This window comes from Caretta caretta, chromosome 17 (genome assembly GCF_965140235.1).
Source record: "Caretta caretta isolate rCarCar2 chromosome 17, rCarCar1.hap1, whole genome shotgun sequence".
NCBI classification, from domain to species: domain Eukaryota; kingdom Metazoa; phylum Chordata; order Testudines; family Cheloniidae; genus Caretta; species Caretta caretta.
In genome coordinates, this window is record NC_134222.1 from 846,939 (window position 1) to 873,148 (window position 26,210).

A 26,210-nucleotide genomic window follows, 5' to 3' on the forward strand; every position below is an offset into this window, starting at 1 on the left:
CAGGCTTTAGTGTCCACGTGTGCGAAGTGTTTGGCAGGCAGTGTGCGCTTGGGCTGCTCAGCCTTAACCTGAGACTCTCTTGGGGCCAAGTCGTGAATCAGGGGCTCAGGGCAGCCCTTATGCGAGAGGCCACCCCGTGCTGGCTCTGTGAGGGGCTGCAGGTTAAGCTGGTTCTGGTGGGCTTGCTGGGCTCTGGGCAGCAGGATTTCAGGTGACTCCTTGCTGCTGAGGGGGCACTGTGGCTGGAGCTTGTGTGTGGTGACCCAGTGTGTGGGACCTTCCTACCTGCATATGGGCCCTTCGTGGTGGTCACCTTTAAACTTGCCAGCTGCCTGAGAGAACAAAAGACTTCTCCGCATTCTCTGGATGGCAGCCGGCGGCACTGTCTGGGGACGCAGGGCAGCTGGCAAGCGGAAGTGGTCTCTGCACAGAAGCCTTTCTAGGCCTCATGTATCTGGGGCGATAGGGTCATGCTGGCGCATGACCCACCAGTGGTCGGTCACTGGATTCCTGCTCTCTAGGGAGTCATCGTTGTCCGTACCCTGAACTCGGCTTCGAGTGACTGGCTGCTGCCTCTCCTGGAGGGTGGTCCTGCCCCTAGTTGATCAGCAGCTTTCCCCGCTGGGTTACTGGCGCTGAGCAGCCCCTGGCAGTGGGTGTCTGGCTCTGGGCAAAGCCCCCCATCTCTGCGCATGTCAGTGAGGTGGGGGCTATGGCCAAGCCTCTCTCAGTTAATTCTGTTCGGAGTTTCTGATCTGGGCTCAGTGTACGCTCTGACAGCTGCCCTTTGCCCCCTCCGGTTGCTCCATTACTCCCGAGTCACTCAGCAAGATTGAATGTAATTGCACAGCTTTCATGCTATCATTTCCTTGCCTTTAATATTAGTTTATTGAGGGGTTGGAGCATGAAGTTACTCTGTGCCCTCCCCCCCAGGCTGTGCTAGATTAGCAGGCCTGGTGCCTCCCTGCATTACTGAGCCTGGCTACTGGGGGGTGGAAACCTCCTTCCCTGGTCCTGCACCCAATCAGTTGTCTCTGGTGGGCAGGGCGGGAGTGGGTCCCCTGTGCTCTCAGGCGAGCAGAGGGGTCTGAGCTGTGGCTCTGGATTCGTTTGAGTGAGTTGGCATCTCCCGATGGATGCTGAATCATCAGGCCTCTGGAGACAATAGGTGGTTCCCTTGGTGTGACACATCCAGCATGTCTTACCGTGCCTCCCAGCCAGTCCTTGCTGCTGGCGGGACGGAGCCAGGCTTCCCCCTGGTTCTGCTGGTGTGATGGCCTGTGGCAGTGGGAGCCAGGTGTCAAACCCTGTGGTAGCTAACAGAGTCCGGTGTGGCACATGCAGCTGGTGGGTAGCCAGCGGCTCAGCACCTTCCCACTCTTCACGGATCCTTTGGCTCCTTGCAATTCTGTATAAGAAGCTCCTTGGCTCTCCTTGCAGGCCGAGGACCCCAGCGCCGACGGGTGGCTATGCAGATCCCCGAGGCAATTCTCACCAATAAGGAGCTACAGGAGGCAGTTGGAGCCCTCCCCAGCAACTATAACTTTGAGATCTACAAGACGGTCTGGAGAATTCAGCAGGCCGAGGCAAAGAAAGGTAAGTGGCCGCTTGGGGCCATGCTGCACTCTTAGCATCCAGGCTAGAGCTGTCTGGGAATGGAGCTGCCGGGCTTCATGCACCAGCTCATGTCCTGGGCTGCGTGGGGGCTAGTTGTTGCAGCCCCGGCCCCTGGCCCTTCCTCAGTCAGAACGTGCATGGCCCTCGCCAGTGTGTGGGTCCCATTCAGTCCGGAGAGGGTGTGTTGTAAGGCATGTGGGCCAGGAGCTGGGCTTAGAGCACTTGGGGCTGGGTTACCTAGGGGAACGTACTAATGGATGCTAGCTGTGCCAAGCTGTCAGTCAGGCAGGGAAGCATCTGCCATGCTGCCGGCATTTAACGTCACGGGGAGCTGGCCATAACGCTTCCAACGATTTAGTGTATTTGTATCTCAGGTTTATAATCACATTAGACAGGACGGGCTGAGTCGCATGTAGCTGTCACTGGGCTGGGATGCCGGCCAGGGCTCCAGTGACAGCTCTCTCCTTCCTCTTTCCCTGTGCTTCCTGGCTGAGCCTTTGGGGACTGGGGGGTACACCCGCGTGAGCGAGTGCCCAGGTGGAATATGGGTGAAGGGCAAAGCCCCTGGGGGGTGGGAGGCGGCATTGGGGTCTTGGGAAGCAGTTCCATTGATACAGGGGGAGGAGGGTCAGGCATAGGCACGAGCTCCTGACTGTGTGGGCTGGGTGTTTCCAGGCTCGGGGAGAGGAAGGTGCAGGTGCCCTGGTCTCTGCTGGGGCACCTCTGACTTGAGGTGGTTTCAGCTGGTGGCAGCTGCTTTATTTCCCCCTTGGCTTCAGCTGCTGAAGAGTAAATGCTCCAGCCCTCTCCCTGGTTGGGGTCGCTGGCCACAGCCCGCTCAGCCCTGTTCCTTGTGGGCTGCCAGTGCAGAGAATAATGCATCAGACTCCCTGTCCTCGCTGGGCCACACATGCCTTGGATGAAACGAGCCCGTGGGTGCTGGCAAGGGAGAGGGTGCTTGGTGTGTCTGAACCGTTACTGCAGGCAGTGCTGGTGGGGGGCAGGTGAACACAGGCTGTCGCAGGCGGGCTCGTGAGTGGGGTCTGTGACATGATCGTGCGGACAGGGCCCCCAATAATGTGCCCTGTCTGCCCTCAGCGCTGTTCAGGTTCCTGGAAGCTGGTGTGTGTGCGGAGGGCCTGAGCAGCTGCAGTTTGTGACTGGCTGGGGGTCCTGGCAGGTGGCAGCATCAAGCCTGGAATGTGTGATCGGGCCGGGAGAGCCTTTGCCCGCTGATGGCGCCTTGGCAAGGAGCACAGGGAGCGACAGGTGTCACCGATGGGATGCTCTTGTGACCTTAGAGGGGAAGGATCCCAGGGATTAGGGCACCTGCCCAGGACCCAGTTTGGCTCCCTGCCCTGCTGCAGGCTCCCCGTGGGACCTTGAACAAGTTCCGGGCCTGCCTTGGTTCCCATAGGTAATGTGGGGACAGCAGCCCAGCCTGGGAGGGTCACTGCGGATTGTGAGGTGCTGGGGCCATTGAGGCATTTAGGGTGAGAGATCTGAGTAAGTGTCCCTCCTGTCTTGGCTTAGGCATCGTCGAGGCCCAGACCGTCATGCCCTGTCCCCTGGGGGTACTCGGGTTGGGAGGAGGCAGTGGGGGAGTGCGTGGCTGTCCTGGCCAAGGCGCTGCCTGGGCTCCCCAGTGCTGTGTGTTTTGTTCTGTGTTCTGAGGTTTTAGCCTCTCGGGGAATACGGGAAGCTGAACCCATCAGCTGGGCTGGGATTTCAAATGTGAACGTGCAGAGGCCAGCACGTGGCTCACTGGCAAGGGACTGCAGCTGGACCCGAGAAGGCAGAAGTTCGGGGCAAGGCTTCCCTATGCCAGCACCTGGTGGGGAGGGGATGTGATGGGCTGGAGGTGTGTATCTGGGCCTGGGTCATAGCAGAGAGCCACTGGCCACAGAGGGCAGGTGCTGTGCTAACCGAGGGGAAGCCGGCTGTCTGGTGCTTCCCCCACCCCATCCCGGCTCCTTGGCGAACCACAGGCCTCACTTGAGAAGGCAAGTCTGTTTTCTGGCCAGCAGCCCCAGGCCCAGGGCTGGCGTTCATTCCACCCCAGGGGGAGGAACGATTCGGAGCCCCTTGAGCTAGCTGTGCCGAGCCCTGGGCACTCACTGCCCCAGTGAGATGAGTAAAGGCTGCAAGTTAGACTCCTTGGAGCTCTGCCACCGGCCCTGGGCCCTGAAATATCTGGGCTGGGGATTGTGCAGTGCCTCTTGCCTGGTGTGCGCTGGGCTCCCTGCTCCTTATCTGGGATGCAGGGCTGATTAATCGCAGTTACCTCACGCCATTAACGCAAGAAAATTAACTGTGAATAAAAAAATTAATCACGATTAATCGCACTATTAAAACAATAGAATACCAATTGAAATTTATTAAATATTTTTGCGTGCTTTTCTGCATTTTCAAATATATCGATTTCTATTACAACACAGATTAGGAAGTGTACAGTGCTCGCTTTATATTATTATTTTTGATTATAAATATTTGTGCTGTAAGAATGATAAAACAAATAGTATTTTTCAGTTCACCTCATACAAGTACTGTAGTGCAATCTCTTTATCTTGAACGTGTAACTTACAAATGGAGATTTTTTTGGTTGTTACAGAACTGCGCTCAAAAACAAAACAGTGTAAAACTTTAGAGCATACAAGTCCCCTCAGTCCTACTTCTTGTTCAGCCAATTGCTAAGACAAACAAGTTTATTTACATTTATGGGAGATACTGCTGCCTGCTTTGTGTTTACAGTGTCACCTGAAAGTGAGAACAGACATTCGCATGGCACTTCTGTAGCCGGCGTTGCAAGGTATTTACGTGCCAGATATGCTAAACATTCATATGTCCTTTCATGCTTCGGCCTCCATTCTAGAGGACATGCTTCCATGCTTGTTAAAAAAATAATGCATTCATTAAATTTGTGACTGAACTCCTTGGGGGAGAATTGGATGTCTCCTGTTCTGTTTTACCCACATTCTGCCATATATTTCATGTTATAGCAGTCTTGGATGATGACCCAGCACATGTTCGTTTTAAGAGTGCTTTCACAGGAGATTTGGCAAAATGCAAAGAAGGTACCGATGTGAGATTTCTAAGGATAGATACAGCACTCGACCCAAGGTTTAAGAATATGAAGTGCCGTCCAAAATCTGAGAGGGATGAAGGGTGGAGCATGCTTTCAGAAGTCTTAAAAGAGCAACACTCTGATGTGGAAACTACAGAACCTGAACCACCAAAAAAGAAAATCAACCTTCTGCTGGTGGCATCTGACTCAGATGATGAAAATGAACATGCGTCAGTCCGCTCTTTTTGGATGGTTATCAAGCAGAACCCGTTACCAGCATGGACGCATGTCCCCTGGAATGGTGGTTGAAGCATGAAGGGACATATGAATCTTTAGTGCATCTGGCATGTAAATATCTTGTGATGCCAGCTACAACAGTGCCATGTGAATGTCTGTTCTCACTTTCAGGTGACATTGTAAGCGAAAAGCAGGCAGCATTATCTCCTGCAAATTGTAACCAAACTTGTTTGTCTAAGCGATTGGCTGAAGTAGGTCTGCGTGGACTTGTAGGTTCTAAAGTTTTACGTTGTTTTATTTTTGAATGCAGTTATTTTTTGTACATAATTCTACATTTATAAGTTCAACTTTCAAGATAAAGAGATTGCACTACAGTATTTATATTAGGTGAATTGAAATGTACTATTTCTTTTGCTTTTTACAGTGCAAATATTTGTAATAAAAATAAATATGAAGTAAGCACTGTACACTTGATATTCTGTGTTGTAATTGAAATCAATATATCTGAAAATGTAGAAAACATCTAAAAATATTGAAATCAATGGTATTCTATTACTGGTTAACAGTGCGATTAATCAGGATTAATTTTTTTAATCGCTAGAGAGCCTTACTGGGAGGGGCTGTCAGATGTGACCCATGCCGTTTTCCAGACAGCAGAGGCTGGCTGGGGAGGAAGCAGTGCTCTGGGACCCCTCCTGAGGTGCCTGAAGCTGGATTTCCCTGGCTGGGTAAGCTGAGTACTTAGCCTTAGAAGAGCTTTGTGAGTCTGGGAAACTGGAGATTAGCGTGGTTCCAACCAATTGGCCTAAAACAATGTCTTTAAATAGAGTTGGTGTTTGCCCGGGCATGGCTCAGTAGCCGAAGGATTTCAGTCAGCCAGGGATTTGGGAACTGTGGGTAAATGTCATGAAGGCTGGGATGCGTTAGTGGGATCTAGAGTTAAGAGAATAACGGGATTAATGGGACCTGCAGCTGGAGTTAAAGGCCACAGTCCCGGCTCTCAGTCCCCATCCCCGCAGGGAGCAGCCCAGCACGGGGACCGGCCCTCGCCTTTCAGAGGATCCGGAGGGCAGTAAAGGAGGTTGAGTCCCAGTCTGACTGCTAGCATAAGAACACTGGGTCAGAGCAATGGCCCACCTGCCCCAGGGTCTCCTCTTCCAACCATGCCAGTGCCAGGGGCTTCAGAGGGAGGGAACAGAACAGGGCAGCTGTCGAGTGATCCAGCCCCTGCCAGCCACTCCCAGCTTCCATTAGTCAGAAGTTTAGGGACATCAGGAGCATGGGTTGTGTCGCTGCCCAACCTGGCCAATGGCCAACGATGGACCTAGCCTCGTTCTGTTTGGGACCCATTTTACTTCTGGCCTTCGCCACATCCCCTGGCAGTGAGCTCCACTGGCCGGCTGTGTGTGTGGGAAGAAGCACTTCCTGCTGTTTGCTTTAAACCTGCTGCCTGTTGTCATGGCATCCCTGGGCGATGCTCTGGAACTGCTCCCCATGAAGCCAGGCAGGACTCTGGGGCAGTCGCCTTCCGGTGAGCAGCCTGTCCGCAGGGCAAACAGCTCACACGGCTTCCACCTTCCTGGGTCTGACCTCCGAGCATTTAGCATCCTCTGCCCCTCCGTGCGCTTCCCCCAGCGAGTCCGCTCAGGCGGGGTCCTGGGGAAGCCAGAGGGTCCTGCCCACCAACTCCGCAGTCAGACGGGACTCTCAGCCAGCCAGTAAAACAAAGGTTTATTAGACAACAGGAACGTGGTCTAAACCAGAGAACCGGACCCCTCAGCTGGGTCCATTTTGGGGGGCAGTGAGTCAGACAACCAGGTCTGCCCTTCACTCCATGTCTCCAAACTGAAACTCCCTCCAGCCCCTCCTCCTCTGGGCTTTGTTCCTTTCCCAGACCAGGAGGTCACCGGATTCCTTTGTTCTCCAACCCTTTAGCTTTCACCTTGCAGGGGGGAAGGGCCCAGGCCATCAGTTGCCAGGAAACAGGGTGTCGGCCATTCTCTGTGTCCAGACCCCTGCACACACCTGCCCTCGAGGGCTCTGCAACGATCACAGACCCTTACTCCACCACCTAGATACTTAAGAACTGCATAGGGGAAACTGAGGCACCCCCACAGTATTCAGAGGAAACATTAAGAACAGTCCCACTTCGTCACACCTGTCACCTGGGCCAGCACCCAGAGGGCCTTGGCTCATTCCTGGGCTGCAGCACGTGGCCTGGGCACAGAGGTGCTGGCCTAGAACTCTGAGCCTTGGTGCTTGGCCAGCACCTTGGCGCCATGGTCCTCTCTGTGCCAGGCGGGTTCAGCATCCAGCTGCAGGGAGTTCTCCAGCTCTCCCCTTCCTGGGTCATTGCCGTGTTGTGACTCCTCCCCAGAGTGGCCAGGGAGCAGAGAGTGTTGCAGCTGCCCCAGTGCAGAGGACTTGTGACTCCCTCCCCTTAGGAAGTGCTCAGGAACTCCTGGAGCCACCTGTAATGGTGGGTGTCATGGGCTAAGTGTGCCAGGGTCCCAGCCCCATGCTGTGGGCGGCTCTGGCTCGAAGGAGCTCTGGGGTGGATGCAGAAGGCGGAAGGGTTGGGTGTGGTTGGAAGTGTGTGGGTTGGGTCTGGCTCACTGTGCGCAGGGGTGTCGTCAGGCTTGTACCAAGGTGTTTGCTTTGCGGAAGAAATTACCTGCTCAGTGCATCCTAACCCTGGGGATCTGTGTCTCTCCTAGTGGCTCTGCAGATGCCCGAAGGCCTCCTCATGTTCGCGTGCACCATCGCTGACATCATTGAAAGGTGAGTGAAAGACGTAAGCTCTTTGCCCTTGGAGGGGTGTCTGCCCTCGCCACACACCCTGGCATCTGGCATATCCCCAGATGGGTCCCCTGGGCAGAAAAGTAATGCCTCGCAGCAAGCAGCTTTGCTAAAGCATTGATCTGCCTGTTCCGTGACCCTGCCTCCCACACGGAGCCTCCCGTGGTGCCTGTACTTGGTATCTCCTGCGTTAGGCAGTGCCCAGCTGTGCAGTGCTGCGGGCAGGGTGGGGCAGCCGGCCAGCGTTCGCTCGGCGCAGTCCTGGCTTCCCAGCCATAGCGGCTGTTTGTTTGTGGTTGAATTTATGTGGCCGTGTGAGCGGTGAGAGACGACCATGCTGTCAGGCTGATCTCGCTGCCTGGCTCTGCCCCCCACCCCTTGGTGCGTTCGAGCCAGCAGCTGACAAGCTCAGCATGTCCTGGCCCTCGCCGGGGTCACGGTGCCCGTGTTAACAACTGGCTGACCTGAGCTCGGAGCCGGTGTGCCGAGGAGCGCTCTGGGCCGCAGTGGGGGCAGGGCCTGATGGCGGCAGGTGAGCTCTAAGAGGCTGGTGCTTCCAGGCACTCTCCATTCAGTGCCCTGCTGCTTTGGGAGGGAAAGGGGCCCCCTCGAGCTCCTCTGTGCCCCTGCCTTGCTGGCCATGGCCTCTGCACCAAGCTCATCCTGGACTCCAGGGGAAAGACCCTGCTGCCCATTTACCCTAGCATCCCATCCCCTCGCTCCTTGGGGCAGAGAGGGCAGCTGTGATTGGCAGAGCCTGGGCATTCAGGTTCTCCCAGCTGCTCACGGGCCCACAGAGAGGCAGGGGGGACCCCTGTCCCCATGCTGCTTCCCTCCCGATTTGCTCCGCGGCCCAGAGAAAGCAGAAGTGGAGGGTGAAGAGCTGAGCAGAGCACTCTGCTGTGCAGGGGCAGCAGATTGAGGCACCTTGCAGAATTTAGGGTAATCTGTTTTCCCCCTGTGCATTTTCCCCCCCTCTTTTCCCCCTGCTGTACCCGCCTCCCTGCTCTGCCCCCTCCCCAGCTCCCTCTGTTTGCACATGGTGAGTGAGAGCCAAGAGTAGGTGGAGGGGTCATGACGCTCACTAGCATATTGTCTGCCTGGTGCAGTGGGGCTGGGGCTGGCTTCCCTTCCCACCTGCCCTTAGCCAAACAGCTGCTAAAGCGGGGCTTGGCAGACAGGGCCAGAGCAGGGCACCCTCCCAGCTCTGCCAATAACCCCCCCTGCGCAGCTGGGAGGGCTGCGGCGTGGCTGGGTGACCAGCCCCTCTGCCCCCAGCTTGCCGTGCCTGCTGCTTGTGGCTCTGGGCTGTGTAGGTGCCAGCTGGGCTTGTTGGCAGCATCGTTCCCCAGCAGGCTGGTGGCTGCTCTGTGGCCACCAGCCCTGCCCTGCCCTGCCCTCTGAGCCCGCACTGGTGCCCGGGTGCTGCGCGCCTGGCCATGCGGGGGGAGCAGGGGGAGCTGGCTGAGTGTCTCGCCGTCTCTGCTGGCCTCTGGGACCTGGGGAGCGCCCCGGGCTGGGCCTCAGTCTCAGCCTGCCTGGGAGCTGCCAGTGTCCCCGGGCCTTTAAGAGACTGTCCTGCACTGCAGGGAGCTGCTTTCATGGCCCAGCCTCAAAGGCAGCGGGTTAAGGGGATTCTTTTATCTGCGTGAGCCTGAGCCCCTGTGCCCAGCGCAGCCTGCCCGCCCTGCAGGGCTCTCCTGCCTCCCAGCCAGCCTGGCTGGGGCCCCCAGGGTGGGGCTGCAAATGGAGGGTCCTCTGGGATGGGAGGAGAGAGGGTTGTGGGGGGAGCTGTGTGCCGGGGGGGGGGGAATCTGTGTGTATATGTGGGGGGGCCATGGGTGGGGGCTTTGTGCCGCGGGGGTTCTGTGTGTATATGTGGGGGGGGGCCCACGGGTGGGGGCTCTGTGCCGCGGGGGTTCTGTGTGTATATGTGGGGGGGCCATGGGTGGGGGCTTTGTGCTGCGGGGGTTCTGTGTGTATATGTGGGGGGGTGCCCACGGGTGGGGGCTCTGTGCCGGGGGGAAGGGGGGGGGGCTTTGTGTGCAGAGGTGGGTGCGGGATCTGTGGGGAGGAGGGCAGCTCCAAAGTAGCAGTAAACACAGGAGATGCTTCCCGTCCATCAGCATGCGGGCGATGTGGGGGTTGCTGTGAGGCTGTTCGGGGTGGGGGTGTCACGGAGTTCCTGGGCGATGCTCTGGAACTGCTCCCCATGAAGTCAGTCAGGACTCTGGGGTAGTCGCCTTTCTGTGAGCAGCCTGTCTTCAGGACACACAGCTCACACAGCTTCCACCTTCCTGGGTCTGACCTCGGAGCATTCAGCATCCTCTGCCTCTCCGTGCGCTTCCCACAGCGAGTCCGCTCAGGCGGTGCTCCTGGGGAAGCCAGAGGGTCCTGCACCCCAACTTCGCAGTCAGACGTGACTCTCAGCCAGCCAGTAAAACAGAAGGTTTATTAGACGACAGGAACATGGTCTAAAACAGAGCTTGCAGGTGCAGAGAACGGGACCCCTCAGCTGGGTCCATTCTGGGGGGCAGTGAGCCAGACAACCACGTCTGCACTTCACTCCATGTCCCAGCCAGCCCCAAACTGAAAAACCCCTCCAGCCCCTCCTCCTCTGGGCTTTGTTCCTTTCCCGGGCCAGGAGGTCACCTGATTCCTTTGTTCTCCAACCCTTCAGCTCTCACCTTGCAGGGGGGGAAGGGCCCAGGCCATCAGTTGCCAGGAAACAGGGTGTCGGCCATTCTCTGTGTCTAGACTCCTGCACACACATGCCCTCTAGGGCACTGCAATGATCATACACCCTTACCCCACCACCTAGATACTTAAGAACTGCCTAGGGGAAACTGAGGCACCCCCACACTATTCAGAGGAAACATTAAGAACAGTCCCACTTCGTCACATCTCTCCCCCCTTCGAGATCGAACTGAGCGGGGTCACTTTAGCCGGTGACCTGGGGAAGTTCGAAGCCACCAACGTTCCCATGGATGCCCCAGCATCTCTCCCATTCCTTGGTAGGAGTTACACCAGGCCCTTCCAGTTTCACGCCCTCCCTTAGATCAGGGGTGGTCGATAGCACTCGCAGGCCGCATGTGGGAAGGTTTATGCAGCCCATGCCCTTTGGCCACCCCAAGAATGTCTCCCCATTGACCATCACCTTCTACTCCCACTGGAGGTCCGGGGGGCCTGGCCCCAGGAAACTCCACACAGACATATAGGTTGGGGTCAGGAGTGGGAGCCTGTCCACATCCCCAACCACCTGGCTGACGGAGTCTATGGCCTTGGGACCCAGCAAGGGAGCTAGACACCGGGGCTTTTCCGCAGGGTCCCCTTGGTTCAAATCGCCAGCCTGCTCAAAGGCAGTGAGGTGGGCATCCACACACCCCCCCTCCTTAACCAGGGGCAGCAATTTAGTCTCGAGGTTCCCTGCGGAACTGGCCCCCCGGGATCTATCCCCACTCACCCCGGGGAGGTCCCCTAGGCCTCTCCGCCCCACCACCGCCAGTTCATGCTGCTGCTGCTTCTGCAGCTCTTTCTCGGGCTCTCGCTGTCTCCCACGGTCCTCTTGCTCTCTCAGACTCAGCTGCAATCCCGTCCGTCTTGATCCCCCGATGGGGAACCCGATCATGAAGACCCTCGTCTGGTCGGGGACAGGAGTCTTGGCGATGCCTGGCTCCCGCTTCAGCTGCTCCCAGATCCTGCTATAGCCCCAGTTGGGGTCAGGAATCTGTTCCTTAGGGTATGTCTACACTACGGAATAAGGTCGAATTTATAGAAGTCGGTTTTTTAGAAATCGGTTTTATAAATTCGAGTGTGTGTGTCCCCACAGTAAATGCTCTAAGTGCATTAAGTGCATTAACTCGGCGGAGCGCTTCCACAGTACCGAGGCAAGCGTCGACTTCCGGAGCGTTGCACTGTGGGTAGCTATCCCACAGTTCCCGCAGTCTCCGCTGCCCATTGGAATTCTGGGTTGAGATCCCAATGCCTGATGGGGCTAAAACATTGTCGCGGGTGGTTCTGGGTACATATCGTCAGCCTCCCGTTCCCTCCCTCCCCCCGTGAAAGCAAGGGCAGACAATCATTTCGCGCCTTTTTTCCTGAGTTACCTGTGCAGACGCCATACCATGGCAAGCATGGAGCCCGCTCAGGTAACCGTCACCCTATGTCTCCTGGGTGCTGGCAGACGCGGTACGGCATTGCTACACAGTAGCAGCAACCCCTTGCCTTGTGGCAGCAGACGGTACAGTACGACTGGTAGCCGTCATCGTCATGTCTGAGGTGCTCCTGGTCGCCTCTGTGAGGTCGATCAGGAGCGCCTGGGCAGACATGGGCACAGGGACTAAATTTGGAGTGACTTGACCAGGTCATTCTCTTTAGTCCTGCAGTCAGTCCTATTGAACCGTCTTATGGTGAGCGGGCAGGCGATACGGACTGCTAGCAGTCGTGCTGTACCATCTTCTGCCGAGCAGTCATGAGATGTGGATGGCATGCAGTCCGTCTGCTGCCAGCCAAAGATGTAAAAGATAGATGGAGTGGGTCAAAACAAGAAATAGACCAGATTTGTTTTGTACTCATTTGCTTCCCCCCCCTCCCCTGTCTAGGGGACTCATTCTTCTAGATCACACTGCAGTCAAGGTGCAGCGAGGTAAATCTAGCCATGTATCAATCAGAGGCCAGGCTAACCTTCTTGCTCCAATAAGGACAATAACTTAGGTGCACCATTTCTTATTGGAACCCTCTGTGAAGTCCTGCCTGAAATACTCCTTGATGTAAAGCCACCCCCTTTGTTGATTTTAGCTCCCTGAAGCCAACCCTGTAAGCGCCCCTCCCAGCGTCAGAGCAATGGCAAACAATCGGGCATCTGAGAGTGCTGTCCAGAGCAGTCACAATGGAGCGCTCTGATGGGGCTAAAACATTGTCGCGGGTGGTTCTGGGTACGTGTCGTCAGGCCCCCGTTCCCTCCCTCCCTCCGTGAAAGCAAGGGCAGACAATCATTTCGCGCCTTTTTTCCTGAGTTACCTGTGCAGACGCCATACCACAGCAAGCATGGAGCCCGCTCAGGTAACCGTCACCCTATGTCTCCTGGGTGCTGGCAGACGCGGTACGGCTTTGCTGCACAGTAGCAGCAACCCCTTGCCTTCTGGCAGCAGACGGTGCAATACGACTGGTAGTCGTCCTCATCGTGTCCGAGGTGCTCCTGGCCGCGTCGGCTGGGAGCGCCTGGGCAGACATGGGCGCAGGGACTAAATTTGGAGTGACTTGACCAGGTCATTCTCTTTAGTCCTGCAGTCAGTCCTATTGAACCATCTTATGGTGAGCAGGCAGGCGATACGGACTGCTAGCAGTCGTACTGTACCATCTTCTGCCAGGCAGGCAAGAGATGAGGATTGCTAGCAGTCGTATTGCACCATCTTCTGCCAGGCAGGCAAGAGATGGGGATGGCTAGCAGGCGTACTGTACCATCTTCTGCCAAGCAGCCATGAGATGTGGATGGCATGCAGTCCTTCTGCACCGTCTGCTGCCAGCCAAAGATGTAAAAGATAGATGGAGTGGGTCAAAACAAGAAATAGACCAGATTTGTTTTGTACTCATTTGCCTCCTCCCCTGTCTAGGGGACTCATTCCTCTAGGTCACACTGCAGTCACTCACAGAGAAGGTGCAGCGAGGTAAATCTAGCCATGTATCAATCAGAGGCCAGGCTAACCTCCTTGTTCCAATAACAACGATAACTTAGGTGCACCATTTCTTATTGGAACCCTCCGTGCAGTCCTGCCTGAAATACTCCTTGATGTACAGGCACCCCCTTTGTTGATTTTAGCTCCCTGAAGCCAACCCTGTAAGCCGTGTCGTCAGTCGCCCCTCCCTCCGTCAGAGCAACGGCAGACAATCGTTCCGCGCCTTTTTTCTGTGCGGACGCCATACCACGGCAAGCATGGAGCCCGCTCAGCTCACTTTGGCAATTAGGAGCACATTAACCACCACACGCATTATTCAGCAGTATATGCAGCACCAGAACCTGGCAACGCGATACCGGGCGAGGAGGCGACGTCAGCGCGGTCCCGTGAGTGATCAGGACATGGACACAGATTTCTCTGAAAGCATGGGCCCTGCCAATGCATGCATCATGGTGCTAATGGGGCAGGTTCATGCTGTGGAACGCCGATTCTGGGCTCGGGAAACAAGCACAGACTGGTGGGACCGCATAGTGTTGCAGGTCTGGGACGATTCCCAGTGGCTACGAAACTTTCGCATGCGTAAGGGCACTTTCATGGAACTTTGTGACTTGCTTTCCCCTGTCCTGAAGCGCATGAATACCAAGATGAGAGCAGCCCTCACAGTTGAGAAGCGAGTGGCGATAGCCCTGTGGAAGCTTGCAACGCCAGACAGCTACCGGTCAGTTGGGAATCAATTTGGAGTGGGCAAATCTACTGTGGGGGCTGCTGTGATGCAAGTAGCCCACGCAATCAAAGATCTGCTGATATCAAGGGTAGTGACCCTGGGAAATGTGCAGGTCATAGTGGATGGCTTTGCTGCAATGGGATTCCCTAACTGTGGTGGGGCTATAGATGGAACCCATATCCCTATCTTGGCACCGGAGCACCAAGCCGCCGAGTACATAAACCGCAAGGGGTACTTTTCAATAGTGCTGCAAGCTCTGGTGGATCACAAGGGACGTTTCACCAACATCAACGTGGGATGGCCGGGAAAGGTGCATGATGCTCGCATCTTCAGGAACTCTGGTCTGTTTCAAAAGCTGCAGGAAGGGACTTTATTCCCAGACCAGAAAATAACTGTTGGGGATGTTGAAATGCCTATATGTATCCTTGGGGACCCAGCCTACCCCTTAATGCCATGGCTCATGAAGCCGTACACAGGCAGCCTGGACAGTGGTCAGGAGCTGTTCAACTACAGGCTGAGCAAGTGCAGAATGGTGGTAGAATGTGCATTTGGACGTTTAAAGGCGCGCTGGCGCAGTTTATTGACTCGCTTAGACCTCAGCGAAACCAATATTCCCACTGTTATTACTGCTTGCTGTGTGCTCCACAATATCTGTGAGAGTAAGGGGGAGACGTTTATGGCGGGGTGGGAGGTTGAGGCAAATCGCCTGGCTGCTGGTTACGCGCAGCCAGACACCAGGGCGGTTAGAAGAGCACAGGAGGGCGCGGTACGCATCAGAGAAGCTTTGAAAAACAGTTTCATGACTGGCCAGGCTACGGTGTAAAAGTTCTGTTTGTTTCTCCTTGATGAACCCCCCCGCCCCTTGGTTCACTCTACTTCCCTGTAAGCTAACCACCCTCCCCTCCTCCCTTTAATCATTGCTTGCAGAGCCAATAAAGTCATTGCTGCTTCACAGTCATGCATTCGTTATTCATTCATCACACAAACAGGGGGATGACTACCAAGGTATCCCAGGAGGGGTGGTGGAGGAGGGAAGGAAAATGCCACACAGCACTTTAAGCACAGCACTTTAAAAGTTTACAACTTTAAAATTTATTGAATGACAGCCTTCTTTTTTTTGGGCAATCCTCTGTGGGGGAGTGGCTGGTTGGCCGGAGGCCTCCCCACCGTGTTCTTGGGCGTCTGGGTGTGGAGGCTATGGAACTTGGGGAGGAGGGCGGTTGGTTACAGAGGGGCTGCAGTGGCAGTCTGTGCTCCAGCTGCCTTTGCTGCAGCTCAACCATACACTGGAGCATACTGGTTTGGTCCTGCAGCAGCCTCAGCATTGAATCCTGCCTCCTCTCATCACGCTGCCGCCACCTTTGAGCTTCAGCCCTGTCTTCAGCCCGCCACTTACTCTCTTCAGCCCGCCACTTACTCTCTTCAGCCCTCCACCTCTCCTCCCGGTCATTTTGTGCTTTCCTGCACTCTGACATTATTTGCCTCCACGCATTCGTCTGTGCTCTGTCAGTGTGGGAGGACAGCATGAGCTCGGAGAACATTTCATCGCGAGTGCGTTTTTTTTTCTTTCTAAGCTTCACTAGCCTCTGGGAAGGAGAAGATCCTGTGATCATTGAAACACATGCAGCTGGTGGAGAAAAAAAAAGGGACAGCGGTATTTAAAAAGACACATTTTATAAAACAGTGGCTACACTCTTTCAGGGTAAACCTTGAAAGTTAACATTACATACATAGCACATGTGCTTTCGTTACAAGGTCGCATTTTGCCTCCTCCCACCGCGTGAACGGATTTTGGTTGAATGCCAGCAAACATACACTGCAATGCTTTGTTCTACAGTGATTCCCCAGTACGTGTTGCTGGCCTGGAGTGGTAAAGTGTCCTACCATGAAGGACGAAATAAGGCTGCCCTCCCCAGAAACCTTTTGCAAAGGCAGAACCGCAAATGCCAGGGCAAAGTAATCCTTTCACATGCTTGCTTTTAAACCATGTATAGCATTTTAAAAGGTACACTCACCAGAGGTCCCTTCTCCGCCTGCTGAGTCCAGGAGGCAGCCTTGGGTGGGTTCGGGGGGTACTGGCTCCAGGTCTAGGGTGAGAAACAGTTCCTGGCTGTCGGGAAAACCGGTTTCTCCGCTTGCTTGCTGTGAGCTATCTACAACCTCCTCCTCATCATCTTCTTCGTCCCCAAAACCTACTTCTGTATTGCCTCCATCTCCATTGAAGGAGTCAAACAACACGGCTGGGGTAGTGGTGGCTGAACCCCCTAAAATGGCATGCAGCTCATCATAGAAGCGGCATGTTTGGGGCTCTGACCCAGAGCGGCCGTTCGCCTCTCTGGTTTTCTGGTAGGCTTGCCTCAGCTCCTTCAGTTTCACGCGGCACTGCTTCGGGTCCCTGTTATGGCCTCTGTCCTTCATGCCCTGGGAGATTTTCAGAAAGGTTTTGGCATTTCGAAAACTGGAACGGAGTTCTGATAGCACGGATTCCTCTCCCCAAACAGCGATCAGATCCCGTACCTCCCGTTCAGTCCATGCTGGAGCTCTTTTGCGATTCTGGGACTCCATCATGGTCACCTCTGCTGATGAGCTCTGCATGGTCACCTGCAGCTTGCCACGCTGGCCAAACAGGAAATGAGATTCAAAAGTTCGCGGTTCTTTTCCTGTCTACCTGGCCAGTGCATCTGAGTTGAGAGCGCTGTCCAGAGCGGTCAGAATGGAGCACTCTGGGATAGCTCCCGGAGGCCAATACCATCGAATTGTGTCCACAGTACCCCAAATTCGAGCCGGCAAGGTCGATTTAAGCGCTAATCCACTTGTCAGGGGTGGAGTAAGGAAATCGATTTTAAGAGCCCTTTAAGTCGAAATAAAGGGCTTCATTGTGTGGACGGGTGCAGGTTTAAATCGATTTAACGCTGCTAAATTCGATCTAAAGTCCTAGTGTAGACCAGGGCTTAGAGCGGTCATCCTCCTCCAGCTGCACGATTAACTCTGCTTTGGTGAACTTTCCAATGCTCAACCCTCTCTTTCTGCACAGGGTTACAATGTCCTTCTTAAGGAGACGGTGACAGGCCATCACTCCGCTCCTCCCAAGTTGTTGTGGACTCACAGGCCCGTGTGTTCTCAGCTCCCCACGGTTTCCAGGGAGAACCCCTAGTGTGCCAGCCCTTCTCAAGGTCACCACCTCTTTGCCAGGGTCGAGCTGCAGACTCCTCCGCCCCTGAGACTGCTCACTGCAGTCCCCAGGGGGACCCCATTACTGCACAGTACTTCTCGCTGGTCACACACTCCCAGGGGTTAACCGCCCCCCGAAACCGCTCCTCTCTGAGCCTTCAGCAGGCCTGGTCCTCGGCAATCCCCCTTCGTGTTACTGCTCCCCAGTCACTTACTGCAGGAAGCGCCACCCACGGGGTGCAGTAGATCCCACCGCTGCCACCAGTTGTCACGGAGTTCCTGGGCGATGCTCTGGAACTGCTCCCCATGAAGTCAGTCAGGACTCTGGGGTAGTCGCCTTTCTGTGAGCAGCCTGTCTTCAGGACACACAGCTCACACAGCTTCCACCTTCCTGGGTCTGACCTCGGAGCATTCAGCATCCTCTGCCTCTCCGTGCGCTTCCCACAGCGAGTCCGCTCAGGCGGTGCTCCTGGGGAAGCCAGAGGGTCCTGCACCCCAACTTCGCAGTCAGACGTGACTCTCAGCCAGCCAGTAAAACAGAAGGTTTATTAGACGACAGGAACATGGTCTAAAACAGAGCTTGCAGGTGCAGAGAACGGGACCCCTCAGCTGGGTCCATTCTGGGGGGCAGTGAGCCAGACAACCACGTCTGCACTTCACTCCATGTCCCAGCCAGCCCCAAACTGAAAAACCCCTCCAGCCCCTCCTCCTCTGGGCTTTGTTCCTTTCCCGGGCCAGGAGGTCACCTGATTCCTTTGTTCTCCAACCCTTCAGCTCTCACCTTGCAGGGGGGGAAGGGCCCAGGCCATCAGTTGCCAGGAAACAGGGTGTCGGCCATTCTCTGTGTCCAGACTCCTGCACACACATGCCCTCTAGGGCACTGCAATGATCATACACCCTTACCCCACCACCTAGATACTTAAGAACTGCCTAGGGGAAACTGAGGCACCCCCACACTATTCAGAGGAAACATTAAGAACAGTCCCACTTCGTCACAGGGGGAGAGGCCGGGCAGGCAGCGGTGCTGGATGGGGGAGAGGGGAGCAGTGACACGTGGCATGCAGGGGTCACTGGTCTGTGGTGCTTCCTGCCCAGACGGGCCCACGCTGGGGGCGGCGTGGCCTGGCTCTGGTCACTGAGGTGCTGGGGCTTGTGGCCAAAGCCTGAGTGGGGCCCCCGATGGAACCAGGGGCTGGGATGAGGGAGGAGGTGGCTGAGTGTCCGTGACAGCCCCTGGCCTGCAGCTTGGGAAGCACTGGTGCTGGTCGGGATTGGGGTTGTTGGTGCCCCCGGTGCCACGCCGCCCCCTCCCCCCCCCCCCCGGCCGCCGCCCCCTCCCCCCCGGTGCCACGCCGGCCCTGAGCACCCCTCCTTGTGCTGTGCCAGCCTATTGGGTGTAACTCTGGGAGTCTGAGGCCTGGCTACACTTGGAAAACGTCCTGCCTTCTGTGCGTCGTCAGGGCGAGTGACCCCCGGAGCCGCAGCCTGGGCGCGGTTAGGAGCCTTCTGCCCATTGCTGCGGCCAGCGCTGACTCTCGGCTGCAGCCCTTGAAGTGTAGACGCTGCCTGGGCCTGTGCTGCTCAGTGTGAAACTCTGGACGCCCCCCACGCCCCTCCCTCCCTCCCTCCCCGAGGACCCCACCCCTCCCTCCCCAAGTTGCTCCCGCAGGTCAGGAGAAAACTGCATTAGGTGAGGGGTTAGAGCGACAGACGGCTGTTCTTGGCCTCCTTAGTGTCTGGCTCATCGTGCTATTAATATTTATAGCTGGTGCTAATGTGGAAGCTTAGCTTGGCCGCTGCTTTGGCTGGCCCTTTTCACCCAGCTGCCTCGGTTCCAGACGTGACAGAAATCGCTCTTCTGCCTGCAGCAGCGTGGTGTGGGTCCTGCGCCAGGCCGGCGAGCTCCTCCGCACGCGTGGGAACAGCCCTGTAGGACTGCAGGTTGCTGAGGCCCAGTCACATGGGGAGCCTGTGTGACGAAGTGGGACTGTTCTTACAGTTTCCTCTGAATACTGTGGGGGTGCCTCAGTTTCCCCTATGCAGTTCTTAAGTATCTAGGGGGTGGGGTAAGGGTGTATGATCATTGCAGAGCCCTCGAGGGCAGGTGTGTGCAGGGGTCTGGACACAGAGAATGGCCGACACCCTGTTTCCTGGCAACTGATGGCCTGGCCCTTCCCCCCTGCAAGGTGAGAGCTGAAGGGTTGGAGAACAAAGGAATCAGGCGACCTCCTGCCCTGGGAAAGGGACAAAGCCCAGAGGAGGAGGGGCTGGAGAGAGTTTCAGTTTGGGGCTGGCCGGGACATGGAGTGAAGGGCAGACGTGGTTGTCTGGCTCACTGCCCCCCAAAATGGACCCAGCTGAGGGGTCCTGTTCTCTGCACCTACAAGCTCTGTGTTAGACCATGTTCCTGTCGTCTAATAAACCTCTGTTTTACTGGCTGGCTGAGAGTCCCGTCTGACTGCGGAGTTGGGGTGCAGGACCCTCTGGCTTCCCCAGGACCCCGCCTGAGCGGACTCGCTGTGGGAAGCGCACAGAGGGGCAGAGGATGCTGAATGCTCCGAGGTCAGACCCAGGAAGGTGGAAGCTGTGTGAGCTGTGTGTCCTGCAGACAGGCTGCTCACAGAAAGGCGACTGCCCCAGAGTCCTGCCTGGCTTCGCAGGGAGCGGTTCCAAAGCATCGCCTGGGGACTCCGTGACAACTGGTGGTAGCGGTGGGATCTACTGCACCCCGTGGATGGCGCTTCCTGCAGTAAGTGACTGGGGAGCAGTAAAACGAAGGGGGATTGACGAGGACCAGGCATGCTGAAGGCTCAGAGAGGAGCGGTTTTGGGGGGTGGTTAACCCCTGGGAGTGTGTGACCAGCGAGAAGGTGTCACAAAGTCCCCAGGCGACGCTCTGGAACTGCTCCTTATGATGCCAGTCAGGATGCTGGGGAAGTCTCCTTTCTGTGAGCAGCCTGTCTCCAGGACACACAGCTCACCCAGCTTCCACCTTCCTGGATCTGACCTCGGAGCACTCAGCATCCTCTGCACCTCCATGCGCTTCCCACAGCGAGTCCGCCCAGGTGGGGTCCTGGGGAAGCCAAAGTGTCCTGCCCCCCAACTCCGCAGTCAGACATGACTCTTAGCCAGCCAGTAAAACAGAAGGTTTATTAGACGACAGGAACATGGTCTAAAACAGAGCTTGTAGGTGCAGAGAACGGGACCCCTCAGCTGGGTCCATTTTGGGGGGCAGTGAGCCAGACAACACGTCTGCCCTTCACTCCACGCCCCAGCAGCCCCAAACTGAAACTTCCTCCAGCCCCTCCTCCTCTGGGCTTTGTTCCTTTCCCGGGCCAGGAGGTCACCGGAGTCTTTTGTTCTCCAACCCTTTAGCTCTCATCTGGCAGGGGGGGAAGGGCCAGGCCATCAGCTGCCAGGAAACAGGGTGTCAGCCATTCTCTGTGTCCAGACCCCTGCACACACCTGCCCTCGAGGGCTCTGCAATGATCATACACCCTTATCCCACCACCTAGAGACTTAAGAACTGCATAGGGGAAACTGAGGCACCCCCACACTATTCAGAGGAACCATTAAGAACAGTCCCACTTCGTCACAGAAGGACTGTGCAGTAATGGGGTCCCCCTGGGGACTGCGGGGAGCAGTCTCAGGGGCGGAGGAGCCTGCGGCTTGGCCCTGGCAAAGAGGTGGTGACCTCGAGAAGGGCTGGCACACTAGGGGTTCTCCCTGGAAACCGTGGGGAGCTGAGAGCACACAGGCCTCTGAGTCCACAACAACTTGGGAAGAGTGGAGTGATGGCCTGTCACCCGTCTCCTTAAGAAGGACATTATAACCCTGTACAAAAAGGAAGGGTTGAGCATTGGAAAGTTCACCAAAGTAGAGTTAATCGTGCAGCTGGAGGAGGATGACCACTGTAAGGAACAGATTCCTGACCCCAAACGGGGCGATAGCAGGATCTGGGAGCAGCTGGAGTGGTGGCCAGGCATCCCCAAAACTCCTGTCCCTGACCAGACGAGGGTCTTCATGATCGGGTTCCCTAGGGTTCCCCATCGGGGGATCGGAGACGGACGGGATTGGAGCTGAGTCCGAGAGAGCAAGAGGACTGTGAGAGACAGCGAGAGCCCGAGAAAGAGCTGCAGAAGCAGCAGCAGCATGAACTGGCAGTGGGGGAGTGGGGAGGGCTAGGGGACCCCCCAGGGGTGAGTGGGGATAGACCCCGGGGTGCCAGTTCCGCAGGGAACCTCGAGACTAAATTGCTGCCCCTGGTTAAGGAGGAGGGGATGTGGACGCCCACCTCACTGCCTTTGAGCAGGATGGCGATTTGAACCAGGGGGACCCTGCGAAAAAGCCCCGGTGTCTAGCTCCCTTGCTGGGTCCCAAGGCCATAGACTCCGTCAGCCAGATGGGTGGGGAGGTGGACGGGCTCCCACTCCTCGTCCCAATCTATATGTCTGTGTGGAGTTTCCTGGGGCCAGGCCCCTCGGACCGCCAGTGGGAGCAGAAGGTGATGGTCAATGGGGAGACATTCGTGGGGTGGCGAGATCCTGGGACAGAGAGAACTGTTGTCGGGCCCCGGGTGGTGCAGCCTCAGAGGCTCTGTGATCTGGGTGAGGGTCCCAGGGACGAATCCCCTCGCCCTGCCTATGGCCCAGATCCCTGTGCAGACCCAGGAGGGGTGGGGCTGGCTGGCCGTTGCGGGTCTCCGGGATATTGGCTGTGGGAGACCCTGTTGTGGGGTGACTGTGTCTCTTTGGGACAGGATCCAGGCCCTGCTCCGGTAACTGCCGAGGGTTTGAATTTGAATCCAGGGAACCAATCGGCGGAGAGGGAAATGGTCAGTGAAAATGCAGATGACCTGGCTGGCAGCAGGGAGGAGCTTCTAGGCTCAGAATACCTGCCTGCCTGTAACCAGCCCCCTGGGGCTGGGTGGGACAGAGAGATGCTCCCTGCCCCTTGCACACCGGAGATGGGGGCTCACGCTGGCTCTGATGCAGTGAGGAAAGCAGCGAGCTCGCTGCCTGTCCCCACTGGGACAGCCAGGGCAGCGCTGAGCACAGTGGGAGATGAGACCCCAGCTGGGTGGGGGGAAACACAGGCAGGGCAGGGGATCTGTTGGGAGTGGCAAGGTGCTTGGTAAGGAAAGTCTGGATGAGCCCAGGCAGCCTTATGAGCTGATGGCTGTGTCCAGTCAGCAGGGTGGGAAGGCGAGGAGAGTGGAAGATGAGTGTCCCTGGACCTTACCTGGTACCTGGGTGGAGAATTGCGACAGGGAAGGAAACGTGCCTGTGTCTGTCAGGGGTATTGACTTACCTATGGAGGGAGCTACCCTGATCTCCAAGCAGTTGTCTGTGACCAGCCTTGTGTGCTGGGACAAGGGGAATGAGATCCCAAGCTGTGTGTCTGGGAAAGGAGAAAGTGTGTCCGGCTCTTCTTTGCCTTTGGAGCAGACAGAAGGGGCCTTTCAGCCTGTGATGGTTGAGGGTTGTGCAGTTGTCTCAGAGCTGGTTCTGGATCCAGCTAAAGCCTAGGAAGGGAATTGTCCTAAGTTTGTGTCTGCTCGGGAGAACGGCCCTGTAACTAGGTCGCATCCAGTTAGGGTCTATGTAAAATCCCAGAGACCAGACAATTCTGGAGCTTGTATTTTGCCTGTTGCTAGTGTGTTGTTGGGAAAGGGCATAGCAACTCTGTCTAATCAGGGTGAGATCCTAGCCAGGGCACAAGTAGAGCAGAAAGGTGATTTGATTGTGTTACCTACTGTGGGTATGGAAACCTGTAGTAAGAAGGAAAAGATTCCTGAACTTGTATGTGGCAAAGGGAAGGAGAATGCTTCTAACTTTTTATCTAGGAAGTCTGTAATTTTGCCTGAAAGGGGATGGTGTAGGAATCCGCCTAATGGACCAGAGGTAATTCTGGATGTAAGTGAGACCCAGAAAGAGTCTGTTGTTGCTCAGGAAAGTGTTCCTCTAGAGCAAGCCCTAGGGAAAGAGGATAAGAGCAGAATTTCTGTGAGGGTTGAATTGTTGCATAGAAAAGCCCTAAGGAAAGGAATCCTCATGGAGTCTTTGCAAGCAGTTTACTGCAGCTAAACGGTGTGAAAGTCATTTAATCAAGAAAGTTTCAGTTCCTAACAGCCAGCAATTTTCTGTTGTGAATGGATCCACTGACTTTCCTGTTGAAAGATCCAGTGGGGATAGCTTTGAGAAGGTCTCAGATGGAGTGAAAGCTGTTAAGAAAGTTAAACAGTCCTATAACCAGGTGGCTGTGTTTGGCCAGCTTGTTGGGGAAGACCCAATCCCAGTTTGACCCCCTGGGCTTTTGGGGTGGCCAAAGGGCACAGGCCCCATAAACCTTCCCACATGCGGCCTGCGAGTGCTATCGACCACCCCCGACCTAAGGGAGGGCGTGATACTGGAAGGGCCTGGTGTAACTCCCACCAAGGAATGGGAGAGATGCTGGGGCATCCATGGGAACATTGGTGGCTTCAAACTTCCCCAAGTCACTGGCTAAAGTGACCCCGCTCAGTTCGATCTCGAAGGGGGGAGAGATGTGACGAAGTGGGACTGTTCTTAATATTTCCTCTGAATAGTGTGGGGGTGCCTCATTTTCCCCTAGGCAGTTCTTAAGTATCTAGGTGGTGGGGTAAGGGTGTATGATCATTGCAGAGCCCTCGAGGGCAGGTGTGTGCAGGGGTCTGGACACAGAGAATGGCTGACACCCTATTTCCTGGCAACTGATGGCCTGGCCCTTCCCCCCTGCAAGGTGAGAGCTGAAGGGTTGGAGAACAAAGGAATCCGGTGACCTCCTGGCCCGGGAAAGGGACAAAGCCCAGAGGAGCGGGGGCTGGAGAGAGTTTCAGTTTGGGGCTGGCTGGGGACATGGAGTGAAGTGCAGACGTGGTTGTCTGGCTCACTGCCCCCCAAAATGGACCCAGCTGAGGGATCCTGTTCTCTGCACCTACAAGCTCTGTGTTAGACCATGTTCCTGTCGTCTAATAAACCTCTGTTTACTGGCTGGCTGAGAGTCCCATCTGACTGCGAAGTTGGGGTGCAGGACCCTCTGGCTTCCCCAGGAGCCCCGCCTGAGCGGACTCTCTGTGGGAAGCACACGGAGGGGCAGAGGATGCTGAATGCTCCGAGGTCAGATCCAGGAAGGTGGAAGCTGTGTGTACTGAAGACGGGCTGCTCACAGGAAGGCAACTGCCCCAGAGTCCTGCCTGGCTTCATGGGGAGCAGTTCCAGAGCATCGCCCAGGGACTCCGTGACCCAAGTCTTCATGGTGTTCTCAGATGCTCTGGATACAGGGCTGGGCGTGGTGCCGATGCAGGCCAATGCGAAGGGGGAGAGACACCCCATTGTGTACCTGAGCAGGAAGCTGCTGCCCAGGGAGCAGAAATATGCGGCCATCGAGAAGGAAGACCTGGCCCTGGGGTGGGTGCAGTTGTATCTATTTGGGAGGCACTTTACTGTGTATACTGACCACTCTTGTCTGACGGGCTTGTCACGGAGTCCCTGGGCGATGCTCTGGAACTGCTCCCCATGAAGCCAGTCAGGACTCTGGGGCAGTCGCCTTTCTGTGAGCAGCCTGTCTTCAGGACACACAGCTCACACAGCTTCCACCTTCCTGGGTCTGACCTCGGAGCATTCAGCATCCTCTGCCCCTCCGTGCGCTTCCCCACAGCGAGTCCGCTCAGGCAGGGCTCCTGGGGAAGCCAGAGGGTCCTGCACCCCAACTTCGCAGTCAGACATGACTCTCAGCCAGCCAGTAAAACAGAAGGTTTATTAGACGACAGGAACATGGTCTAAAACAGAGCTTGCAGGTGCAGAGAACGGGACCCCTCAGCTGGGTCCATTTTGGGGGGCAGTGAGCCAGACAACCACGTCTGCACTTCACTCCATGTCCCAGCCAGCCCCAAACTGAAAACCCCCTCCAGCCCCTCCTCCTCTGGGCTTTGTTCCTTTCCCGGGCCAGGTGGTCACCGGATTCCTTTGTTCTCCAACCCTTCAGCTCTCACCTTGCAGGGGGGGAAGGGCCCAGGCCATCAGTTGCCAGGAAACAAGGTGTTGGCCATTCTCTGTGTCCAGACTTCTGCACACACATGCCCTCGAGGGCTCTGCAATGATCATACACCCTTACCCCACCCCCTAGATACTTAAGAACTGCATAGGGGAAACTGAGGCACCCCCACACTATTCAGAGGAACCATTAAGAACAGTCCCACTTCGTCACAGGGCTGCACCAGTGAAAGGGGCTAATGCTGAGCTCCTGTAATGGAGTCTGACCCTCCAGGATTATGAGATGGTGGTGGTCCATGGGAATGGGAATGCATGTTATAGCTGATGTTTTGTCCCGGAAAGGGGGACCTGCACTTCCCCAGGCCATTAGCTGAAGGGACCCCGCTCAGTTCAGACTCAAAGGGGGGCAGGATGTGACGAAGTGGGGAGTTTTTGTAATGTTTCGTATGATTATTGTGTGTGCCTCAGTTCCCTGTGAACTGCATGTCTAACCAGGCCAGGGAAGGAAAGGTGTTGATCTTTGCCGAGATCTCTAGTGGATCAGATGCGACTGTCCCTGGCTACCTGGGCCTAACCAATGGCCAGACAGTTTGTGACTTCTGTCACTTGAGCAGGGGGAGGGAGGGGTTAGAACATTCACACCCCTGAGCGACATCGGTTTTACTGACATAGGCTACACTTGAGACAGGTTGGCCTGGCTACACGTGGAAAATGTCCTGCCTTCTGTGCTACAGAGTAGACATAGCCTAAGCCAGGGGAGGTGGCGGTGGCAGGAAGTCTGTGGCCTGTAACCACCCGTTCTCAGGCTTGAGAGCTGACAAAGCAGGGCTTGGCTGGGGAGCCTGGCTAGCGCAGGGGGTAGTGCTGGGGATGCCCTTTCTCTTGGAGTCTGGACTGAGTCAGGGCCCTAGC

General features: G+C 56.1%; 1 protein-coding gene and 1 long non-coding RNA gene across 5 annotated transcripts in view; both read left to right on the forward strand.

Moving 5' to 3' along the window:
• Positions 1–26,210, forward strand: part of LOC142069480 (uncharacterized) — a 179,270-nt gene that overhangs the window by 64,785 nt on the left and 88,275 nt on the right. The window lies entirely within an intron of this gene.
• DPH1 (diphthamide biosynthesis 1) overlaps positions 1–26,210 on the forward strand; it is a 76,215-nt gene that overhangs the window by 1,417 nt on the left and 48,588 nt on the right. For 2 of the 4 annotated variants that reach the window (XM_048824316.2, XM_048824317.2), the window contains exons 2-3: positions 1,441–1,596; positions 7,636–7,699. In XM_048824316.2, coding sequence (XP_048680273.2) covers positions 1,441–1,596; positions 7,636–7,699 — 220 coding nt within the window. Of the gene's footprint in view, positions 1–1,440; positions 1,597–2,715; positions 3,035–5,519; positions 5,647–7,635; positions 7,700–26,210 lie in introns of those variants that run through there. The other 2 variants (XM_048824320.2, XM_048824321.2) reach the window with 2 other exon arrangements.